The sequence below is a fragment of the Eumetopias jubatus genome, unplaced genomic scaffold, assembly GCF_037043125.1.
Source record: "Eumetopias jubatus isolate StellerSeaLion01/CBP00866 unplaced genomic scaffold, mEumJub1_p1.0 scaffold_8, whole genome shotgun sequence".
In the NCBI taxonomy this organism is placed as follows: Eukaryota; Metazoa; Chordata; class Mammalia; order Carnivora; family Otariidae; genus Eumetopias; species Eumetopias jubatus.
This window is the reverse complement of record NW_028274814.1, coordinates 111,046,761-111,071,463: the sequence shown is the minus strand read 5'-3', so window position 1 is coordinate 111,071,463 and position 24,703 is coordinate 111,046,761. Positions and strand designations below refer to the sequence as shown.

Sequence of the window (24,703 nt, the reverse complement as noted above, 5' to 3'; positions counted from 1 at the left end):
GAGGCTGAGAAGTCCAAGAACAAAGTGCCAGAGGTACTCTCTCACAGTGAGAACTCTTACCCTGGCATGCAGATGGCCACCTCAGGGGAGAGAGAACTCTGATCTCTCTTCCTCTTCTTATAAAAACACTAATCCCATCCTGGGGGCCCCTCTGTTAATAACCTTATCTAAACCTAATTACCCCCCAAGGGCTCCAATTCTGAATATCATAGTAAGGGTTAGGACTTCAACATATGAATGAGGGGTGGGCACATTTAGTCCATTGCGGAGTGAAAAGCCAGACAAATAATGTATGATGCCATTATATAAAACTGTAGAAAAGGTAAACTAATCTATAGAGGCAGAAAGCACATCAGTGGTTTTAGGGACAGGGCTGGAAAGGAGTGGTGGTGGGACTGGAGGGATTACAAAGGGCATGACGAAATTCTGGTAAGTATGTATGTTCACTATCACGATTATGGTGATGGTTTCACAGGTGTATGTATGTGTCAATTTAACAAATTGTACACTTTAAATATGAGCAGTTCATTATGTCAATTATATCTCAATAAAGCGGTTTTAAAAATATTCTATTGTACATTCTTCCAGTCATCCTCTGTATTTGATAGTTATCACTAAATTGTGATTGTAGAATTCTTTTGTATACGTTTCACCTGTGCCCCTGAACTGCATACATTTTTATTGTATTTTTCCATTTCCTTAAATACATCTTTTAATATACTTTTTTGAAGTTTATTATATACATCTGGAAAAAGGCATATATCCTGAATTGCCAAAAACTGAACCTATCTGTGCAAATATAACCCAGATCAAGAAAGAGAATACCAGAACATAGATGCCCACCCTCACATTCCTTTCCAATAAACATCCTATTTCCTTTCCTAGGGTAACCACTGTCAACACTTGTAATATCACAAATTCATCTTGCCAGTTTTTGAGCTTCATATTAAGAATTGTAACAGTATCTCTTGCATTTGGCTTTATCCATTATTTGTGAGATCCATCCATGTTGCTTCATGTAGTAGTGGCTCATGCATATTCATTATATATTCATAGCATTTCATTGTATGACTATAACAAATATCTTGTCTATTTTTCATGAGTATTTTGAAGGTTTTTTTTTTTTTTAAGATTTTATTTATTTGAGAGAGAGCGCACAAGCCGGGAGGGAGAGGGGAGGCAGAGGGAGAAACAGACTCCCCACTGAGCAGGGAGCCTGATGCAGGGCTCAATCCCAGGACCCTGGGATCACGACCTGAACCAAAGGCAGATGCTTAACCAACTGAGCCACCCAGGTGCCCCAATTTCATGAGTATTTTGATTACTTCAAGGTTGGGGCTTACACAATTAACCCTAAGAACATTCTTATATCTTTTAGTGCATCTGTAGATGTGTTTCTTTTGTCAATAAACCTGAGTGGAATTACTGGGCCATGAATATTTCCACCACCCTAAAAAGTTCCCTTGGCTTCCTTTGTTCCTGCAAAGATATCCATGGTAGATTAGTCTGTTCTGGGAGTTCATATAAATGAAATCATATATAGTGTACTCTTTTGTGCATGGCTTCTTTTTGCTCAAAGGTACAATTTTTTTTTAATTGTTGAAGAGTATTTCATTGTTTGAATATATCAAAATTTGTGTATCCATTTATATGCTGATGAGCATTTGGGTTGTTTCCAGTTTGTGTTCCCATGAATAAAGCTGCTATGAATATTTGCATTCTTATCAAAGAGTATAGTCTTGGAATTTACTGAAGTCTGATATATAGAGTATTTTTTGGTCTGATATAGAGTATTTTTGATATATAGAGTATATATGGTCTGATATATAGAGTACTTTTGTAAATATTCCTTATGTGCTAGGAAATAATGCAAATTGTGTGAAGTGAAATTCTATATAAATTTAATACTTCCAAGGTTATTTAGGTCTTCAGGTTTTTTCTCTGCTTGATCCATTAGTCTCTCAGAGGATTTTGTTAAAATCTCCAGTTACAATTTCTGATTTATTTATTTCCCTGCACTATTTGTTGTTGCTTATTTTTTGTATCGTTGACACGTTTATGATGGGATGTCTCTTCTGGGGTGCCTGGGTGGCTCAGTCAGTTAAGCATCTGCTTTCAGCTCAGGTCATGATCCCAGGGTCTTGGGATAGAGTCCTGCATTGGGCTCCCTGCTCATCGGGGAGCCTGTTTCTCTCCCTCTGCTGCTCCCCCTGCTTGTGCTGTCAAATAAATAAAAATCTTTAAAAAAAAAAAAAAAAGATGGACATCTCTTCTTATTCTAGTATTCCTTTTACTAGTATTCATCATTCATTTTCCCTTTTCTTTTGGCATGAACTGTTTTTTCATGTATTAAAATTGCTACCCAGGATTGCTTAAGACTTTCTGACTTACTTTGACTTTTCTATTTACAAGTGTTTCATAGACAATGTTTTTGGACCTTATATTTATAATTCACTATAAGTAAGTATTATATAAAACTTAATTGAAGGGTGCCTGGGTGGCTCAGTTGGTTAAGCGACTGCCTTCGGCTCAGGTCATGATCCTGGAGTCCCAGGATCGAGTCCCGCATTGGGCTCCCTGCTCAGCAGGGAGTCTGCTTCTCCCTCTGACCCTCTTCCCTCTTGTGCTATCTCTCACTCTCTCTCAAAGAAATAAATAAAATCTTTAAAAAAAAACTTAACTGAATATAACTAAAACATAAAAAATTGAACTCTTAAGAGCTTGTTAGGTTTAACTTATTTTACATTCATTTTAACTACTCCTATATATTAGTCCTTTAATCTTTTTTAAGATTTCATTTACTTGAAAGAGTGCAATCGAGAGAATGAGTAGGAGGGGCAGAGGGAGAAGCAAACTCTCCACTGAGCAAGGAGCCCAACGTGGGACTTGATCCCAGATCAGTACATTAGATGTATTAAACAACAGTATTTTCATCTTACAATGGGTTTATTGGTATGTAACTCCATTGTAAATCAAGCAAGATCTGTATACTCACTGCCCAGGAATTAACTTTACAGATAGCAGAATTGGACTTATGCCCAATAGTGTTGACAGTTTGATGACTTTGATTTCACTCCCAAAAGGCAGTTACCTGGCCTGCCAGAGCCCATCAAAAACAGGACTCTGGTCAGGAGTGGCCTTCTTGCAGTTACAAAGCCTTTTCGTGGTCTGTCTCAATTCTTTGCTTAGCTAGGCAGAATGGTGGAGAAACTCTACGTCCCTCATATAACTCCCACCATACTGCTTGCAACTTACAAAGAAAGAGATGCACTTGAATTAACTGTTGAGATGACTAACAAGATCCACCACCTATCATTTGTAGTTTAGTATGGATTAATCAGATGACTTTCCTAATACCAGAAACTAAAGCAATGGGGGAAGGAAGGAGTAAAGAAGACTTGAGTTTTAACCATGAAAATCTTTAAGAAAGGGCAAACTAGAATGATTTGGTGAGGATTATTTTGCTTAAGGTAAAAATTGAAGTTATCAGGTTCTTATAGAATAAAAATACTATTTGAGGGGCGCCGGGGTGGCTCAGTCGGTTAAGTGTCTACCTTCGGCTCAGGTCATGATCCCAGGGTCCTGGGATTGAGCCCCATGTCAGGGTCCCTGCTCAGTGGGGAGTCTGCTTCTCCCACCCCCCCTGCTGCTTCCCCTGCTTGTGTTCTATCTCAAACAAATAAAATCTTTAAAAAAAATACTACTTGATGGGAAATGTGCTATCCATTGGTATAGTCACAGAAATGTTAGTCATGAAGAAAGGAGATTCCAAAGGACATGATTTATCTGAGATCAAGTCTTCAGAGACTTTTAGGCATTAATATTTTATCTTATGCTACCTCCCTGATGGCAGTGAATAGCAAAAGAACAAGGTACTATAGATTTAAGGTGTCTGAGTTCTCATTTCTGCATTTTAATAATTTTAATTTATAAATATAGTATTTAATAGATTTTATTTGAGGCTATCTATATACCTCTTGGCTTAGATGGCTAAGGAACAAGCATTAATATTAAATATCTAATAATCTGTTTGCTATATGACCATCATTGACATTATCTTTGCTAACACATTTATAAAGCAAATCATATGCATCAAATGCAAGCCTAAGCCTTATGATTACATTAATGATTAACATTATATACTACTTACCAAAGCCCTGATTAGATTAATAATTAACATCTATCATTTACTATATACCAAGAACTATTCTAAACCATTTAAATGTATTAATATATTTAATATATTTTCCATTTGCTGAATTTATTTAAACAAATCAACTTAGAAAAGTCACAGTTAAAACTTCTGACATGTAAACATACTACCATGTTCTGAAACAGATGTTAACACCTGATAAAAGTTAATAATCACTTGTTAGGAAAGCTGTCCATTAATAAGGTCTTCAGCAAAATTAAAAGCATTCTGTTTTTTTTTTTTTTCAGCTTTCCAATCTGACAATGAAATATTACCAAATCACAATCAAAATAAAGACAACACTGGATGGACAGATCAGTACTACAGCTTCGTTATAGCTGTAAACCATTTCATTCTTGGTGCCACATGAAAAAAAATTAAGCCAATAACATCAAATAAATCATGGCTTTTGTTTATCACAATTTACTAAGTGTCGTTAACTAAGGTCCTTGTCAAACACGTTTGATAAAGGCTATTTACAATGTACATGGTTGAGCATGCACTATTTATAGTTACAAAGATACCTGCCAGCTTATACAGTAGGATATATTGTGTGTGTGTGTGTATACAATATATATTATATACATATACAACTGTGTGTATGTGTGTATATATACACACACACACGCCAAGGAATTATAGGTTAAACAATTCCCCTAAGTTACACTAGTAAGGGTGGAACAAGGATTTGAATCCAGAGAGACCCATAACTTAGACTCCTAATTATTTCACTACAGTGACTTCTACTTATGTGTATAAAATTCCATGTTTGAATTTAATTTGTCTCATTTTCTTTAGTTTCCGTCACTTAAGGATTGAAAATGTATCACTGCTGGAACTAATTTAACACATGCCTTTCTCAGATCATTGCTAATGAAACTACCCACCAGCTCTTCTGCCTTTAAGGAGGAGGAAATCTCCTGACACACTATTTTACTTTTCATTTGAACACTAAAAGGCAATTCAGGTGAAGGTTTTAAAAAGTATCAATTTTATACTGAATATTTAGAAATATGGTACACACAGACATGACAGTAATATAAAATGCATATAATTTTAAACTATTTTCTTATAAACCCTTAACATGGATGGCTGACAGCTCCTAACAGACAAAATTTTGGACAAAGGTACCAGATATTTTGGGGGGTTCATTTTAAATACCATTTAGTCATGCAAACAATTAGGTTTTTTAAAAAATAAATATGACAAATATATGGATTTCTGAAGTAGAAACTGACATACAAATCTATATATTTTCATAAGAGTTTTCATTAAAGCATCTTCAAAGAAGTATTCTGTAACATGAAGTTGAGAGTTCAAATTAGATGTAATGAAAAGGCATGAGGTTTTATTAGAATTGTGTAATTCACATACTAAATATTTACATAAAAGTAAACACAAAATTGCAAACATAATTGTTTTATCCTCTGAGTCATTAGCTTCATGAAATTACTTACTGGGATAATTACAAGATAAAATTCCCAATTCTGAATGTTAATAATGAAATACATATAGGAGCAGTAAGAGAAAAACTTAATTCTTCCTTCTGAGAAGTAGTGAAAAAGTAATATAATTGCCCCTTGGGGATTGTCAAAGCTTTCCCAGAACTCCTAGGGAATAGATTCTTTTGTAAACAGTGAGAACTAAAACTACATCCCTTTACCAGCACACAAAGCTATGATACGCTTTCTTTTCCAAACATACAGATGCTCAGAACTGTGAACTGTAGGTTGGTGAGCTGGGTTAAAATGTCCCTACCATCCATTTCCCCAAAAAGGCAGTTCCAAAGAGGAGGGAAAAATCTATTACCTTTTTTCATTTGAACAGCTTGAATAAAATTTCTACTATGAGTTTAAAGAGAATAATCAATTTCACATAAACAAGCTTGATGGTACTTAAGATAAAATAAATACTAGTTATCAGAAGAGCATATTCATTAAAACATCAAAACTTACTGGTTTATGATACTAATTTAAAAAGTTAGTACAGAAGAGATAAGAGGATTTCCTTGAACTAATTTAGAGCAGTGATCATTAACCCTGACTACAAATTAGAATCACTCTGAGAACTTTAAGAAAATGAACGCATGGCTCCCTTCCTAAGAAATTCGGATTAAATTGTTGTGGGTTGGGGTCAATATTAAAGAGTCCTCCAGATGATTCTAATATGAATTGAGGTCATTGAGGAACATTAATTTGGAAAAATTACTAATCAGGCTGGATTTGATTTAAATAAATTATTTAAAATTCAAATATGAGCACTTCCTACATGATAGGCATTGTTCTAAGTGCAAATAAGGAATTCTTTTTTCTATAAAAATCATTGGATAATATATTTTTTATCTTTTGAATAGCTACATAATTTTATTAAAATTTTATTAAAATACTCAAAGCTTATTATGATCTGCTGTCACGAAAGATTCCCTTCTACTTTTCTGACTTACCTTCACTTGATACTATAACAGAAGAGATCAAACTCAGAAACTTTTTCTCAAGATATGTGGACAGAATATAAGATTAACATAGATTTCGTTTTTCAAGTCACAGTATATGAGGTATTCTCCATCTTATATCTGGAGTCACAAAGCCATAATTTAAAAACTGAAACTGGATATTACTTTAATGCTGAACAGAATCTCTAAATCAAAAATGAACTATGATTGGTGTCAGTGCTTGATTTAAATTGCCTAAAAAATAATTTATGGCACAACCTCAGGGAACCTAGTACGAGTGGGTCTTTAATGTAGACCGTGTTTCCTTGTGACCTATTTATAAAATATTTCTTTATAAAAACTTACAGTAATATGATTTTTCAAATATACATAATTAGAAATTAGTTATCTCAAAGGAACAGAAATACAGTTTTTGAAATTCTACATAATTAGAAATTAGTTACTATCCCAGGATGATAGCTTTAGCTTTAACATTTTAAATTAAAACCAACTTATCAGGTATTATAAAACTCATCTGAAGTGTATTTTAACTCAAAAAAAAAATCAGAGATAAATTAGTAAGTTTATGTCTACCCTTCAACTTAGTTTTCAGGTTTAAATTTGCTAAAACCAACTAACTATTAATCCTATACAAGGCTAATTACCTTTTATAGCTGGAGAGCAGGCCAAAATGATGAAATTTTGGTTAAATTGTAATATGTGCATATATAGGAAAATGCAACAGCAATTTGTTTTCCACAGTTGATGGAGTTTAAACAGCTTTAAAATTTTTATGAAAGCTCAGTAGTCAAAATAAATATTTAATAAAAATATACACCATAGGAAGATAACAAGAACTTAGTGTTTAAAAATAAACTTTGTCATATGGTTTTGCCTTCAGTTAAACAGAACTCAATTTAGTTGCTTAAGGTATCTAAGAATGATTAAGGTGTGTTTCTGGAACAACTAAAATTCAAATAACACTAGCGAAATAACGCTAAGATGAAAGAGAAACTATGTTTTAACTCAAAGGTTTAAAGTTATAGTTACTGGGACTTTTTCAGTATGACTAAGATCCTAATAAACATGAATAGTTTGGGGAGTAAAAATTCAAAGATAGTCATGATTATGTGGTTCATACTGTGAAACTCTCAGTATGTAAAAAAATACAAATACAGTATATATGAGCACCATTAGAAATGTGCATGTGTGTATATGTATATTTATACTTAAAACTTTACCTGATTAAAAACTGCATTTCAGAGTAAAGTTAAGGACAAAGCACACAATTATGAAAATACATTCTTAAGCTAACATGTCATAGGACTTATTTTAAAAAGTTTCATCTGGCTTTCCTTCTAAAAATCAACAAAAGAATACAACATAAAGGAAGCCAGTATTCTTTTGTGATGCAAAGTCCCTTGGTTAAACTGAAATTACCAAAGAAAAAAGAATGTGTTCATAAGTGTTTTCAATCCATAATCAGATTCCAACAGAAAGTAATGAAGTCAACTAATATGCAAATCCATAGAATAAACCAGCATATGTTGAATTTGCCCACAAGGGACTATCATTCAGGCTTCAGATTATTTTTAATTAAGAGTAGTCAAGATTACTCTGCAGAAGAAATCTTCCTTCCGTATAAAAGATATAAATTTGCAAACTGTAATTTAATATTTCTGCCATAATCACCAAAACTCAGAAAACTGCCATATCTTATACAATACATACCCTGGGGTAAGATAGGTCTTTAATGAAAATCGCATTTTGATCCTATGTAGAGGCAGCTCATGACAGACTGTTACGTGTATACTTGCTATTTTTCAAAGCTCCCAGAATAAGCAATCACATAAGATAGACTGAACTTCTTTGAGGACATTGTGACATGATAAATAATGCTATTCACCATTTAAAATACGTTCAATCTCTTCTAGTCTTTTTAAAGCAGCAACTCTCTTCTTCTCAATTTCTTTGATTTCCTTTGTTGTTTTGTGGGGGGTCTCTTTGTCTGTATTTTTTCCTAATAGTTTGTTGGATTTAGACTGACTTTTATTATCACTTGGTTTTATGATCTGTGTAGGTCTAGGTTCACTTCTTACTTCTTTTACATTTTCATTTGGAATTTTGTCTCCTTCTACACCTGAAGTTTTACCAGCTGGGGATACTGGCTGTTCTGCAAAACCAGATGAGGAAATTTTATCCCTGACTATATTCAAATGGCGTTGAATATATTCTTCATGTGGTGCTAATGCCAATGTTTCAACCAGGCATCTTTCAGCTTTTAGTAAGTCCTTCTCTTCAAAATAAACAACACAAAGATTGTGTTTTCCTTGCACATTACTTGGATCCATCTCCAAAATCTTTTCAAAACATTTTTTTGCTCCAAGTATATCTTTCTTTTGATTCATCAGAATGTCTCCCTTTAAAATAAGACCCTTGATATGATCAGGATAGTGTCTGAGTAACTCTTCCAAAATTGGCAAAGCCATTAATTCCTTTGCTGTCTGAGAATACAGGAGAGCCAGATTAAACAAAGCACTTCTGAAATCGGCTTGTAATTTTATGGCTTTCTTCATCCACATCTCTGCTTCACTGTCCTTTTTGTCATCCATGGCAAGCATTCCCAGATTGAAATAACCATTAGCATCTTGTGGCTCTTCATTTATATAGCTTAGAAGTCGTTTTCTAGCTTCTGGTCTGAGTTTAACCTCACCTAAGAATAATTTTTTTTAAAAGAAAAAAAACACATATTGTTAACAAATGAATTAAGTCTGAGGAACAAAAGCCACTTTCAGTATTTATCTAGTTAGATTAGAAAAAGCATCAAAACAACTAATCTCTGTACCTAAATCAAAAAGTAGAAAGCAAAAAACTCAGTTTTCACAGGAAAGACAGTGTGCTTGAAACACTGAAATGATAGCTCATTTCCTTTCCTTTAAGACAGCAAGAGTGCCTCAAAAACCTGAAGGGGCAAAATATCTCTTTATAGTTTAGAATCAAACTGGGAGTAGAGGAAGATTATGCAATTAAGAGGAACAGGCACTGGATTTGCCTACAATGACATGTATTCAATCTTGATTCTGTTAACACTGACTTTACGCATTAAACAAACCATTTAACTTCTCTGGATTAGTCTGCTGTATTTTCTTTTTTCTTTTTTTTTTTTTTTTAAAGATTTTATTTATTTGCTGAGAGAGAGAGAAAGAGAGAGTGCACGTATGTGTATGCAAACAGGGAGAGCCCGATTGTGGGGCTCGATCCCAGGACCCTGGGATCATTACCTGAGCGGAAGGCAGACACTTAATGACTGAGCCACTCAGGGGCCCCAGCCTGATGAATTTTCTAAGAATTACACGAGACATATGTAAAAAAACTCAGGAAATAGTAACTATTATTGGGTAAACAAAATGCTTCAGTCTTACAAAATCAGATTTTCTTATATATTACTTCAAATTTTTTAGGACTTTCAAAGGTAAAAAAAAATACCATTAAACATAAAGCTTATATATTTAAATATAAATTAGGATTCAAGAAACAAATATTTGAGATAATTTCTATTGCAAATAAATACAAAAACACTCAAGTTCCACAACTACAAACCTTAGGGTACAATCTTGTGTTGAAAAATGGGCATTTTTCATGATCACCAAGGTTAGCTAACTTTACAAAAATATTAGCCTTTCTCTAAATTTAGGTTTTGAATACCAGCCATAAAGATCTCCTATTCTTTTGACAATAAGATGAATAAAAAAAATTATAAAATATATCAGTTGGCTTAAGTTCTTATCTTCTTTAACTATTTACTAAACTAGCTACGTGAAATTTGGTGTAGTTATTAGATCTATTTGATCCTTAATATACAAATAGAAGACTGGCAAAAGTAAACTCAAATACCCTCTTTAACTCAAATACTATGATTTTATGATTTTTTTTGTAAAATGTTTTGAAAAGTATCTAAGATTTAACTACAAAATGTAAATGTAGATTTTTTTCCAAACTAAAAATTAAGATTATAAATTATATGTATCACCCTCTGTTGCGGTACTAAAATACCCATACATCAAAGATCCTAATTTATTGTCATGAATAATTTAGTTTTGTTAAATTACAGGAAATTACAATAATATCTCAGAAAATAAAACTAGATATAAAATGATACCAAAAGCACTTGGTCATACAAATCAAGAGAAAATACGTTTTTTTCCTAAAACATATAATGCTCTTGTCTCCCCAGAAATAATTATATAAAAAATTTTGCAAGTTCTGATTATTTGGATATGGTGTAATATATATATGTAAGAGATTATTTCTGTATATAAAATGACAAAATACATTAAAAAGGCACTGCTTAATAGACTACCTGAAAAACAGTCTTAACATATCCCCAAAGAACTAACAATTATGTTAGAGCATATTACTTGAAAATCATACTTCAAGTATTTTAAATATTCTTAGAAATAATTTATGTACAATTTTGATACAAACTATCCACTCATAAAACATTTGCCTCAGGTAATGTAAGTTCAGATTTTATTATATTTCAAACAATATGTTTAAATATAGAAACATTTTGAGAAAACATACCTGATTCCTGCATTAATATAGCAGAATTGAATAATGCTAGTTTATGCTTTGGATTTAGTTCTAAAGCATGATTAAAATTTTTTAGGGCTTCATTTGGTTCTTTAAGTTCAATATGAACAATTGCCAAGTTGTACCAAAGATCTGCATTATTTCTGTCCAGCTCTAGTGCTTTAAGATATGCTTCTTTTGCTTTGAGAGGTTTATTCATTTTTAAAAGCAATTCTCCTCTGTGGAAAAAAATCAAACACAAGCTTTACTCACATTACCATGTCAATTTGTAGACATTATTTTTCACAAGTTTTAAGCTTTTCCACATACAGCTTTCTTTCCTTTTAACCCAAGCTTTTAAAGTTTTCTCTCAAAAATAACTATCTGAATATGTCCTCAAACCTGAACTCATTAGTTTAGCAAATTTGGTTATGTTTTCAAATATTTATTAGAGAAAGACCTTTAAAGGGTAAGATATGAGGAGGCATCCAATAAAGGGGGATAGAGAAAATATATTCTTTATGTACATCTTGAAAGAAGGCAGACTACATCAGAAAAATGACAAAAGAATGGGAGCAATTTTTCAGGAGATCAAGTAGCATTTGAAGAATGAATATAAATACAGTGGTGATGGGGAAATTCCAGTATGCAAATCTATGTTTTAAGTCTCATTTATAAAGAGCAGAACATTTGAAAATTTTGCCTTTTCTTACATAAATTCACTCTTCTACAATGTATTTTTACAAAATGGCCAGTCATTAAAACAAAACAAAAAATTCCCCAAAACAACAACAAAAAAAGAATTTAAAAAGCTGATTGGGTAAGGGTTGGAGGGTACTTGTGTGACCAGCAGAAAGCTATTAGGAACACATCTGGAACTGAGGATCACAGTTTAAAAACCATTTTACAAATCTCTAATATGCTTCTATTTCCTGTTAGAAAGCTTAAAAAAGTCATGTGCAAATCAATTTGATTAGTGATAGGAGAGTTACTTTTATTATGATCCTATTATCTCCTTAAGTATTAGCATAGGAATGAAATCAAATGAACTACTATATTCTCAATTAAAGCAACTTCTGGAATGTGTTTGTCCAAAATGCTTTTTTTAAATGCAGATTACTGAATAATTCTTCATAGATTAACACATCACAGGTTTTATTTACATATGCAACCCCACTAAACTTAGCTAATTTCAACAACTACCGGATAAGGCTGAACAAAGACAGCCTCCAACTTATGAACAGATTTTATCTCAAAAACTTACTGATTTCTGAATGCATTTTCCCCACAGGAGCAATATTATAAATTATGATTACGTTTTTGGCCAGGCTACAACATGAAGTTTAACATATAATTTTTCTCAAGTATAATACAAATGATAATCCTTACATGGGAAAATAATATATTAAGTTCTAACATGTGATGCCAAAAGTTTTTTTTTTACTGACAACTAAAAAGTTTCTTTTTGGTAAAAAGCAAAAATAACCAGTCAATTGTCAGAAAGCTCTTGAGAGTTGGATATTAGAAGTAATTATCATAAAATGTAGGTTTCAGGTGTTTTAAGTAAAAATTAATGTGACCATAAGAAGCAGATGAAACTAAAAAGGAGTTTCTACCCTTTCTTTCGTATAAAACCTAAGTTTACCACTACATGTTACAGACTGTTGCCAATTTCAAATTATATCAATTAAATTTGATCATTAAGTCTAAACTAGGCTATGTTTCTATATTCTTGGTTGCTAAGATTATTAAAAGAAAAAAAAGCCAATTTAGTTCAGATAGTCAAAATGTACATGCAGATGCAGCTTTAATTTTCTATGACAGCTTAAAGAGAACTACAATACCTGCTAATATAAGCCTGCTTGAAGTCAGGTCTCATGCTTATTGCTTGTCGGTACAGCTGATCTGCTTCTTCCAGGCGGGACTCATTTGCTCGAATAAGATTGGCCAGATTAATATAAACATTTAGGTGGTTAGGGGCAATTCTGGCTGCATATTTTTTACCAGGAATAATCTGTTCAGAAGAACATAATTTGATATTTCAGTACCAAATAAAATAAAAAATAAGTATTCCTAGTGGCTTACTTAAAATATACATGACATATAAAGGTTATGGTACTAGTTTTATTGCCAAATTAAAATTAAGTCATAAAAATGTGAAAGCACCTACAGTATTTACAAAATGTAAATAAAATAATTAATACTTTGTGGCATTAAAGGATATATTTTTCATTCATGCTAGCTCAACAGAATATTGTTAGATTTTATTTATTTGAATCATTTTATAAAGTCCTATAAATCTAAACTCTTGAGGCTAAGGTCTGTTAATATATTTGCATCAGACCCAGAATAGAAAGAACTCAGGTCTCCTTCCCTTCACTCTAGTGTATTTGTTACACCATGTCAACTTCCATGCTGTCAGCAAAATATTTCCTGGTTGTGACAATAGGGTGGTTAATTTTACTCAGAGTTATACTAAAGCCTCACTTGTCTGGTAGAGTTAGGAAATAAAATGCTCTTATTAACTGATTATTCAGGTTAAGCAAAGGTTATAAAATATACATAGACCCAAATTTTCAGTGAAAATAATAAACTGTGTCTGATAAATTTTATATTGAACACAATTTAACTTTAGAATCTTATGACTGAAATAGTGCTTAAGATATCATGTGGTCCAACTTTGTCTTTAAAACATTTATCAAACTACATCCACTCATTTTAATATTATCATTATTATTAATATAATATTAAGATATACTACCATGGAGAAAACTGTAGTGCAGGGTAAACTATCTTTTCTGATGAAGCATAGCTGGTCAAGGCCAGGATCTGGCTTTCCAACTTCCAGGCTATACTGTAATATCACTTGATCTTAGCCAAAAGGCCGAAAAGCCATTATACTGTAATATCCAATGAATCTTGTGCTTGTGTCATTGTAACAACTGAACACCATACAGCAACAGAGATGTATCCATTCATTTTATTACTTTGCTTTATTCATTTATCTTTTGAGAGGAATAATGCTGAATTTAGTGCTTAATGTACATATATAAAATTCTTTTTAAGGTCATTTAATTCACTGATAACTTCTAATCAAGGATATCTAAAATTCATAACTTTATAAAACTTTTTAAACATACTCTACAGAAAATTTGAGTTAGAAAAGTAAATGTAATCCTTTATAAAACTTGTAGTATTATGCTAAGTGAAGTAAGTCAGAGAAAGACGAATACCATATGATCTCACTCATATGTGGAATTTAAGAAACAAAACAAATTAGCAAAGGGGAAAAAAAAAAGAAAGACCAACCAAGAAACAGACTCTTAAATATAGAGAACAAATGGCTACCAGAGGGGAGGCCTGATGGGGGGAGAGATGGGTGAAACAGGCACTGGGGATTAAGAAGTGCACTTGTATTTAAGTGCTGAATCACTATATTATACACCTGAAACTAAATATTACAGTGTTAACTGGAACTTAAATAAAAACTTAAAAAAAAACCCTTGTAGTAATAAATGGTTTATTGGATATTTTATTTTTATGTCAACAAATTAAAGATAAGGATTTTCCATCTAGGTAATTCTATTCAGTGTGGACATACAGTGGATATAACACAATAATAAATTATGACAACTTACTTGGGGCATCAGTGACTTAGCCATCATGTAAGATTCTTCAGCTTCTTTGGTTCTATTTAAATTTTTGTAAGTTCTTCCTACATTCATGTGGGCACCAATATCATCTAAAATTAAAAAAAAATCATTTGTTGGCAAATATACTAAATAGTATTCAATATAAACTACATGTTTCTAGCAACAAAACCACTAGGCAAAAAAATGCAAAAGCAGTCAACAGATCCTGCATCCTCTTTAAAGTTCTTTTAAACACAATTTATTATAATTTATGATCAATGCTACACTACAAAATTATTTAATACTGTAAGGACAGAATATACACATATGACAGGAAAAAAACTATTTGAATGGATCCTTGAAAGGCTAAGACCTGACAAGAGATATAGAGATAATAAAGAAATTTGTATTATTTCTCTTCACTAGATTTACTATACTATACTATGGCTTGCTTCCATTTCCTTGATTGCATAACTCTGGAATTCACTCAAAAAGTATGGCTCAACTCTAAAAGTGAAAAGATCTACAAGCGAAAAAGAGCATCATGATTCCTAGAAGTATTTCCAGTGTTGTAACTAACAAATATGCACCATGGTGGGACACAGGCAAAGAGACTGTAAAAAAAACCTGTGATTTTATTTAAAATTTTTGTGAATGTGGATGGAATGCAACTATAATACCAGGATTCTCCAGTATTACTTAAGATGCAGCAGCCCATCTCTCTTAAATGATAAATTCCTACCTATTTATGCTTTTTTTTTTAAACCTTTATGTTTTTTAAACCTTTTAAAAAGGTTGTGTTACTATCAGTATGTCTGAAACTTCTGTGTAATTTTCTGATATGGAGAATCAAATTCTCAGCAAATTTTTTCAGGAACAGAAAAATACACTATTTAAATAAGAAAGATGTTAGTATTCGGATTCATTGCACACTACTTTTAGGACACATTTCCTAGTAACTATTTCAAAGGTTTGGAATAAAGACAGAAAGATGGTAGATCTTAAATCAGACAAATTTTACTGAACATACATGAATCTCTAACAGAGAAGAGACAATTACTACCTGCCTGTGACACCAATGATTTTGCCAACTGTGGAATAATTCTCTGCCTGCAAATCCTAGGACACATAGGAGCCAAGCATATATATCTTAGGCATTGCCCTAGGAGGAGAGTAACAGTCCTAAGATCTTGCTGCATTATATTTCAGGCTGGTAATTGTGTGCACTGAACAGAAACTGTCACATGCAGTACAGGTTTGGTTAGAGAATTCAGAGACAAGCTTGGGAAGAAAGGGTTGATTTTTTTTTGTTGTTACTGATTTTTTGATTTTTGATTTGTTGAGTTTTTGTTGACGTATTGCTGAGTCTCATGGTGTTTCAGAAGAGGTCAAGGAAAAAAAAAAAAGGAAAAAAAATTGCTTGGGCAAACCATTCCCAATCTTAGCTGCAAATCTGGATACTTACAAATTTTAAAAATTCAGATAACCTTAGCGCCACCTAGCTCTAGCAAAATAGAATCCTTAGAAACAGGACCTGCATAAGTGTTTTTAAAAAGTTTCAAAGGCAGTTCTGATGTAGAGCCAAGGCTGAAGTTCACTGTATTACCAAGTGTGTAGAAAAAGAGTAGTCTTTGCTCTTACATAGCTCAGTTTTTTTTAACATCAGATAAATCTTTACCATTTATTATAGAGATCAGAAAGCTACTTAAATAAAACTAAGAACCTGAAAAAATTAATTATAAAGTAAGAAATTTAACCTAAGGAAAGAACAAAGAAATTGGAAGTTTAGATAAAATTATCAGCGAAGTATTTAAAATGTCACTGATATCAGCCCCAACAAATCTTAGAAAAGAAAGAGGTTATCTATTTGGATGAAAGACAAGGCAAATTAATACCCACTGGAATCAGGTTCTTAAAATTTATTTGCGAGAGAGAACACAAGCAGGGGGAGCAGCAGAGGGAGAGGGAGAAGCAGGCTTCCTGCCAAGCAGGGAGCCCGACGCGGGGCTCAATCCCAGGACCCTGGGATCATGACCTGAGCTGAAAGCAGATGCTTAACTGATTGAGCCACTCAGGTGCCCCTTAAATACATATTTTTGATAAATATTCAAATAAATCCAATACAGTATTAAACAGAGTTATAAATTTCATAGGAAAGATATAGAACTTGTAAGAGTTTTTAAAGATTAATAATATTTGCTTCTAATTGGAGAGATAGCAAGGTTTATTAAAGAGAAGCCACGTGAGATAGGTTGTAAAAGATGGATAGGTTATGATAAAAGGTAGATGGCAAGGGAGAAGGGAGGAATTCTAGGCTCAAGGAAGAACATGAACAAAGGCAAAGAGGTGAGGAAGCCAAGGATATGTACTCTATACTTCAAAAAAAACTAACGACATAAAGAGCTAGGGAAGATAAAACTGAAATCCGTTTTATTTCTACAACTTTCTCTTCACCTTTCTCTAACTGAAATTTGGCTTCGCCTTGGGGATGTGGTTTTTTACATGTAGCTCATCCAAGTCATGACCGTGTTCTTTTTCTTATTCTTTCCAACACTGGGCCTGGAGGAAGAGTAGCTGTCCTTGGTGATCTTTAACACTTCCAGACAACTCTTGCTCCTTCTTAAAATCACTAGTCTCTGAATTTCAGGTCATTAACTCTATTATAATTGACTATCCTTTACTGCAGTCACTATTCTCTGAGTCTAAGTTCCTGGCTCTTCATGGTTCTCATAATTCTTAGTGATTTCAAAATCCACAAAGACAAATTTTCTAATACTTGGCCTTTGATATCCTTTCTTCCAATGATTTTCACCTCCATCTTCCTTTAACTAGTTAGTTCAATGACCACAGTTCATATCTAATAGACAGATAGTGGGTATTGCTTGCCACTCCCCACTCCTCTGAGGATATTTAGAAATGTGACCGGGGTGTGGGATGCGTGTGTGTTGAGGGGTGGGGGAGTACCTTTTGGTCATCATTCTGAATGGAAAGTAATGATGGCATTTGGTGGATGGGGACCATGTTTGGGACATATCCTGAAATACATTTCTATACACTCAAAATGCCAATAGTATTCCTCTTGAAAAATACTGATGCTCTAGCTAGATCCTACTCAGATACCAACAATTCTTCAGATCTAAAATCACTGATCCTATAACCCTGCCTCACCTCCCTTCTTAACTTAGATTCTTCATCCATTATAATCATTCCCTTATCTGTTTCTTGTTTAGTAATAACACATTTTAAAAAGCCCTAATCCTGTTTAATGGAATTCTCCTTGCCTGGGCCATTTCAGCTGTAAAGTAATAAGAGAAAAGCATGTACGTACATAAACTAGTTTAAATTTAAATAAAGTATTCCTAACCTCAAGTATGGTGTTAAAACTGCTTGGCAATTTTACATTTTCCTAGTCTACACACTTTCCTATATCTTGTTTCCAAAAGTGTGATCCATGGGCTAAGCATCACTTGGGAACTCAGAAATGCTGAACTTCAGGTTCTATTCTAAACCTCTATCCATCAGAACGTGCATTATAACATTTCCGTGTGATTCACGGGCACATTCAAGTTTGTGAAGCACTGTCCTAGTTAGCTACCTCACACCCTCTCCTGTTCTTAGATCTCCAGAACTTTGACCCCTTCCCTCACTCTCTGATGACTCTTTCTATTTCAATGAGAAAACAGAAGCAAAACAGAAGGCAATTTTCAGAAACTTCCTCCAGGTGATCTATTCGATTGCCTATATCCACATCTATGTACTTTGCCTTCCTTGTTACTATACGTTAACTATTCTATGACTGAATGACGTCCTTGTGCACCAAATTCTATTTATCTCTTCTCATCTATTTAAGGACAATGATCCAGTAATTTGTCTCCCCATCTTGAATTATCACTTTTCCCAGCCTCAGTGGATTAGCTGCACATATGCTTTGTTTTTCCTACCTTAAAACTGAAAACAAAAAATCCCTATCATCCTACTTACCTTCTCTTGACTCCATTCCCACCAATACCACCATTTCCTATTGACACTCTTTAAGAGTTTTCAATACCAACTGTCTCCAATTATTCTTCCCCCACTCTCCTGAACACACTCCTATCAGGCTTTTGCATCTATCATTCCACCAAAACTGCTTATGAGTACCACCCAATTCTGCTGTTAAAAAAAAAAAAATTCCTTAAATGTCTAAGTAGTTCTAATATATAATCTAATTCAAAACAAGCATCATCAAACACTATAGTATTCATATCACCTGGAATGAAGTTTGAAATGAAAAACTCTAGCTCATTATCCCCAAATATAATCAAGTTTTTAAAAAGAAGCTATTCAAATAGTTTTATTAATTAATAATGCTTACCTGGCTGAACATGGGTAGCCTGTAAGAAGTATTTCAAAGCTCTCTCAAAGTTCTTTTCATTTTCCAGAGCATGACCCACATTATTCCATAATTTGGCATTATTTTTATTTACCTTCAATACATAAGCATAGATAGAAATTAATTACAATTAAAAAATACAACTCCAATTAACAGTTATTTATTTGGTCTATCATAAGGAATGGAGTGTTCCACAGAGGAATCCATGAATGGGTGAGGTGCTCAAAGACACAAGCTTTCAGTTATAAAACAAATAAGTTCTGTGAATATAATGTACAGCATGGTGACTATAGTTAACAACACTGTAATGTATATTTGAAAGTTGCTAAGAGAGATCTTCGAAATTCTCATTAAAAGAAAAAAATTGTACCTATGTGAGGTGATAGAAGTTAACTTACTGTAACTGTTTTGTAATATATACAGATATCATTATGTTGTACACCTTATACTAATACAAAGTTATATGTCAATTATATCTCAATAAAACTTGAAAAAATAATTCAGATTTTCTCTCAGAAAAGAAAAATTTGTATATATACCTCCAATTAACAAAGATATTTGTTTGGTGTATTATTAGGAATGGAGTGTTCCACAGAGGTATCCCTGGAGATGAGAAAGGAGCCAAATGAAGTGTTTCACCAAATTTACTCTCCTCCCTTTTACATAAACATACTAAAACCACAGCAATCTGATTTTATCTATTTGATTTATTAGAATTTTACTAAAAATTTTATTTGATCAAAGCATCATGGGGTGCTTGGCTGGCTTAGTCAGTAGAGTATGCAACTCTTGAACTCGGGGTCATGAGTTCAAGCCTCACACTGGGCATAGAACTTACCTAAAACAAAACAAAACAAAACAAACAAAAAAACTTCATCGTGCTGTTTGAAAACTCCTGCTCTATGATCTGTATTCTTTTGGGAGAAAAGGCATCTGAACATGAGAATATGTTTAACATTTCTCTGATTACTTATTTTTAGGCTTGTTATAAAGCTATTTATGTAGTCCATTATGGTAATGGGAAACCTGGGATTAAAGTTCTAAATTAATCTGTGCTTTAAGAGTTCACAGATGGACATGATATTCCTGCAGGGACAGGATGGTACCTGGCCAAGGAACTAGCCTCAACGAGTGGGGCTGTGGTTTTGAGATTGTTCTAGGAATAAATATAAGCAAAATTCTTGAAAATTAGGGGGCTCCATTGGTATTCCAGGACTGCAGATTAAGAAGAATAGTAATGAGGTCTCTTTTGTTTACAGACTTCTGAGCTAGAGGGAGTGGAGTTACTGAATGAGACAAAAGGATAGTCATGTGATCTTAAGTTGATGCAAGTCAAAAAGTCACATAAGACTACTGGAATGAGGCAGTATTCCAATAAAGCTAAGCAATGGGGAGTACAGAAATAGCCTAAAGGAAGTTAAGAATTTAGAGTTGTAAAGAGAAGCACCTGAAAAAAAATCATTGCTTATAACATACAGAAACCAAATTTATGATTTTTAAAAAGACATTATTCCTATATGTTGTCCATTTGATAGAAATGCTTTATTACTACTTTCTGCCTGTTCCTATCTTTCCTACAGTATTGTAACCTTGGTTATCTTCCACATAGTAGGATGCCATTTTTTGTTATGTATTTTATTTCATTGATTCTAAGATGCCATCAATTCTAAGACTCACCATTAAGAAAACAAAAAAGCCTTCAGAATAGAACTTACCTAAAACAAAACAAAACAAAATTACAATTCTACAGAATTGTAAGATGCCTCTCACTGTAAGATTTATTCTGATTTTAGAGACGTTAAAAGGTTATAAAACAAAAGTTTGCCTTCAGAACTATGAACTATATATAGTATTCTTATTTAAACATTTTATTATCATTTGAGCGTCTAACAACCGTATAGCATTTAGAGAATTATTCATATATGCCACAGACATACCAATTAAATATAATTCAAAGCACTGGTTATGGTATATATTACTAAAAGAAAAATCATTTTTACTAATCTTTTGGAGAAGTACTTAAAATTGACAGTAAAATGTCTAATTAAATGTGAAAACATCTTAGACATAACTATAAGAAATCATTAATAACATACTTTCCTGTCATTCTGGATCATACTTTACCTTCAAGGCTGACATAAACAATGTATATTCAGACTCCCAATCCCAATTTCTGTGGAGTGTTTTTAAGGCATGAGTGAATATCACCATAGACAGACAAACCCAGGATAACTTTTTTAATACACTGTTTAAGAGAAAAAAAGCAAAACAAAAAAAACCATTGTCTACATCACCAGAAGCATTTTATCTTTTAGAATAGAGGTAAAAAGTATGCTAAATACCCCTAATATCATCTTTTGAGTTTATTTTAAGGAATGAGGATTGTTCTAATAATCGTCTAACTTCAAAGGGAACACCACCAAAAAAATTAAATATGCATACTACCTTCTACTTCAGTCTTTTAATGATATTAAATTCCAATATTTGCCTCTATTTCAAAAACTCTGTTTACATATAATGGCAAAAAGCTGACAAACCAATTTTTAACTGTGACTTTTCCTTTTTGGGGCCTTTACTTAAAATTTGAATATTTTTGTGTTTATCAAGGGTCAATCTTGTCATTGGCTATATTAAAAAAAAGGTGGCTTACAGATTGCATCTATACCACAGGTTATCATGACATTCTTAGAATAATTTCATATTTTAAAGCTAGAATTATTTATTACAAGTCATAGTAAAACTCTTTATGAAATAGATACAAATTACTTATACAGCTTTAGGCTAATTATTTGGGACTCAATTCCTCATCTATAAGAAGGTTATACTTCAATTATCCCTATGGTCTCATTTAGTACTAATGTTCTCTGAGTCTATGTTTTTGTCTTAGTAACCCAGTTCAACTTCTTTCATTTTGAGAGATCCACTGGATTCTTTGAGAGATCCACTGGATCAGAAAGAACATGGACCATGGAGCCTAAGGAAAGGAAAGGAAAAAGGAAAGGAAAGGAAAAAAAGCATGGACACTGGAAGCAGTCAGATATAAATCTGAATCAAAATTCTACTGTTTACTAGCTGTGTGATCTCGAGGTAACCTGATTTAAGTAAGCTTTAATTTTCAAATGTGCACAAAAGAGTTAAGGAATATTAGATTAAATAAAACAAATCTAAAGGGTCTACATTGGCTCTTGGCATATGGTAAACACTCAAAAATTGGTACTGATTAAAATTGGATATATGGGTAGAAGTTAAGAGAAAAGGCCTGGTAGATGTTAGTGAAAATTGTAGACATGAATGAGATCATCCAGGGAGAATATGCAGTGTGAGAAAAATGGCTGAGTAAAACTCTGGCAAATAAAAAATATTTAAAGAGCAAGTATAGCAAGAAGACTCTGAGATGGGACTGAGCAGCAATGAGCAGACATGGAAGAGAATTAGGAAAGAGACTTTTTACAGACACCAGGGAAATAAATTTGAAATACAAGCACTGACTGGATTTAGCTACTAGGAGGCAATGATGTAGAGACAAGTCAGAATGCTATGGGTCGAAGGATGACTGGAAAGTGAGAAAGCAGTCAGTGGCCATTTCTTGCATATATACAGTGTGACTATTCTGTTCCTAAATTGTTAGTTTAAGGCAACTAGGACATGGTGGTTATGATGCAGATAGTGATGATAATCAAGAAATTATAAATTGCTTACTATATGCATTTATATATATTAACGCAATATGACTCAAGTAAGAAGACTACATCTTAGCTCATTGCATATCGAAGTGGCAATGGTCATTTCTAACTCTAGTCTCAACAATATCCTTGTTTTCATTTGGGTCTGACTCAAAGTTTCTTACGTTGCAGGCTGTACAATAAAATTATATTGATAATAATAAGAACATAGAATGAAGTGGGTGCTATGGAATTTTCCTAACCTGAATTACAGAAAAATGAGGAGACGATCAAGATGAAAAATAAAAAAGGTATAAAAGTAGGACTTATATAACTGAACTAAACATTTTAAATACTTAAATGCATCACGCTTAATTCTATAGTCAGTAAGCATTAAATGAACTAACATTTTAATTCACCTTTTGTTTGATATTTTCTGCCATCCATGGGCTACCAAAATACAGAACCCCATGCTAGGAACATACAATACTCGCTCGGCAACAACAAATCCAACTGGGAAAAAAAGGTTCGATGCAGGAATAAATGGTAATGCCATCAAACAAAGTGCCTATAAAGAAAAATAAGATATTTTAATAAGTTAAAAAAATATACGGACACTCAAAAGTTAAACCCAAATATTTTATCATTTAATTTGAATAATGTATTGGTGGACCGTTTTTAATAATACTATAAATAATACTAATTTAAACATAAAGATGGCAACTTAGGGACGGTAACAACCAACATCAGGATGTATGTCACCAAGGTGAGATCAAACTAGGACTTCTAATTAGGGCTATCCAATTAAATATTTTTTCAAAATATATCTAAAATAAGACTATTAATTTTTATACATACAACTTATGTTTGTGTGGTAAAAATACACTGACAGAGATGTTAACAGATTTTAACAAAACTGTAATGGGGGACAAAACAGCCAATCATGCCAGTTTTTATATTTTTATTATTTTAAGTATTCATACCATCCTTTAGACAAGATAGTAGACTACTACATCTGTACTCCAGCATTCTTTTGCATAATACTCTGATGAGTCATATACATTTAATAGAGGCTTAGCATAAGTATAAAAATAAAACTGCCCCCTTTAAACAGTAGTCTTTTATTCTATAAGAATTTCTAAAATTCTAACACTGTACATTGAAATAAATCATAAAAATGCTTAGATTATTTTTGTCATTTTGAAAATGAGATAGCATATGGTTTACAGACTATAAAGCCATTAAAAAGGCAGGATACAAACAACTAGCACAAATAACTTGTGAAAGGAAATAAGTTGGTTGTTATTAGGACAACTGTTTCTATGGGCATCTGCTTCCATATTTTCTTACCCTGATTTGTTTTACAGTACCCAAATGAATAACTATGCAAGTTGTTCCTTCAGCTTCAGAAGTTTGAGAGTCTTTTAACAGTATGAAAGATTGTTTTCTCTTAATTATACTTTATTAGTAAAATACAGATGTAAAGATGTATACACATTGAAAAACATACTTTCACCATATATGATAAATGACTTGTAATGAAGAAATAAAGAATCTAAAGAAAAACACTACTGAACTACTAAGTATCAGACTAATTTATATATCTGAAATTTTAATGTTTTCTTTTTGATCAAAAAGGTAAAACATTAAGAATACATAATTAATTTTCCATTTCCCAGGAGTGCTTGATAAAAATAACCGGCTAGCTGTGAAACAGAGATATTCCTAAATATGTAGTCCTTTCCTTTTATTTTTTTAAAGATTTATTTCATTTCAGAGAGAGAGAGAGAGTTAGGGAGGGGCAGAGAGAGAATCTTCAAGCAGACTCCCCCATTGAGCAGA

The 24,703-nt window shown here is 32.8% G+C and overlaps 1 protein-coding gene across 1 annotated transcript in view; it reads right to left on the bottom strand.

Annotated features, from left to right (window-relative positions):
• Positions 1–4,484: 4,484 nt before the first annotated feature.
• TMTC3 (transmembrane O-mannosyltransferase targeting cadherins 3) overlaps positions 4,485–24,703 on the bottom strand; it is a 52,381-nt gene continuing 32,162 nt past the window's right edge. The window contains exons 8-14 of the mRNA XM_028105512.2: positions 23,281–23,429; positions 21,324–21,444; positions 19,182–19,293; positions 14,834–14,937; positions 13,040–13,209; positions 11,208–11,434; positions 4,485–9,336 (exon numbers count right to left, since the gene is read on the bottom strand). Of these exons, the coding sequence (XP_027961313.1) occupies positions 8,522–9,336; positions 11,208–11,434; positions 13,040–13,209; positions 14,834–14,937; positions 19,182–19,293; positions 21,324–21,444; positions 23,281–23,429 (1,698 nt within the window). The 3' untranslated portion in view covers positions 4,485–8,521. The remainder of the gene's footprint in view (positions 9,337–11,207; positions 11,435–13,039; positions 13,210–14,833; positions 14,938–19,181; positions 19,294–21,323; positions 21,445–23,280; positions 23,430–24,703) is intronic.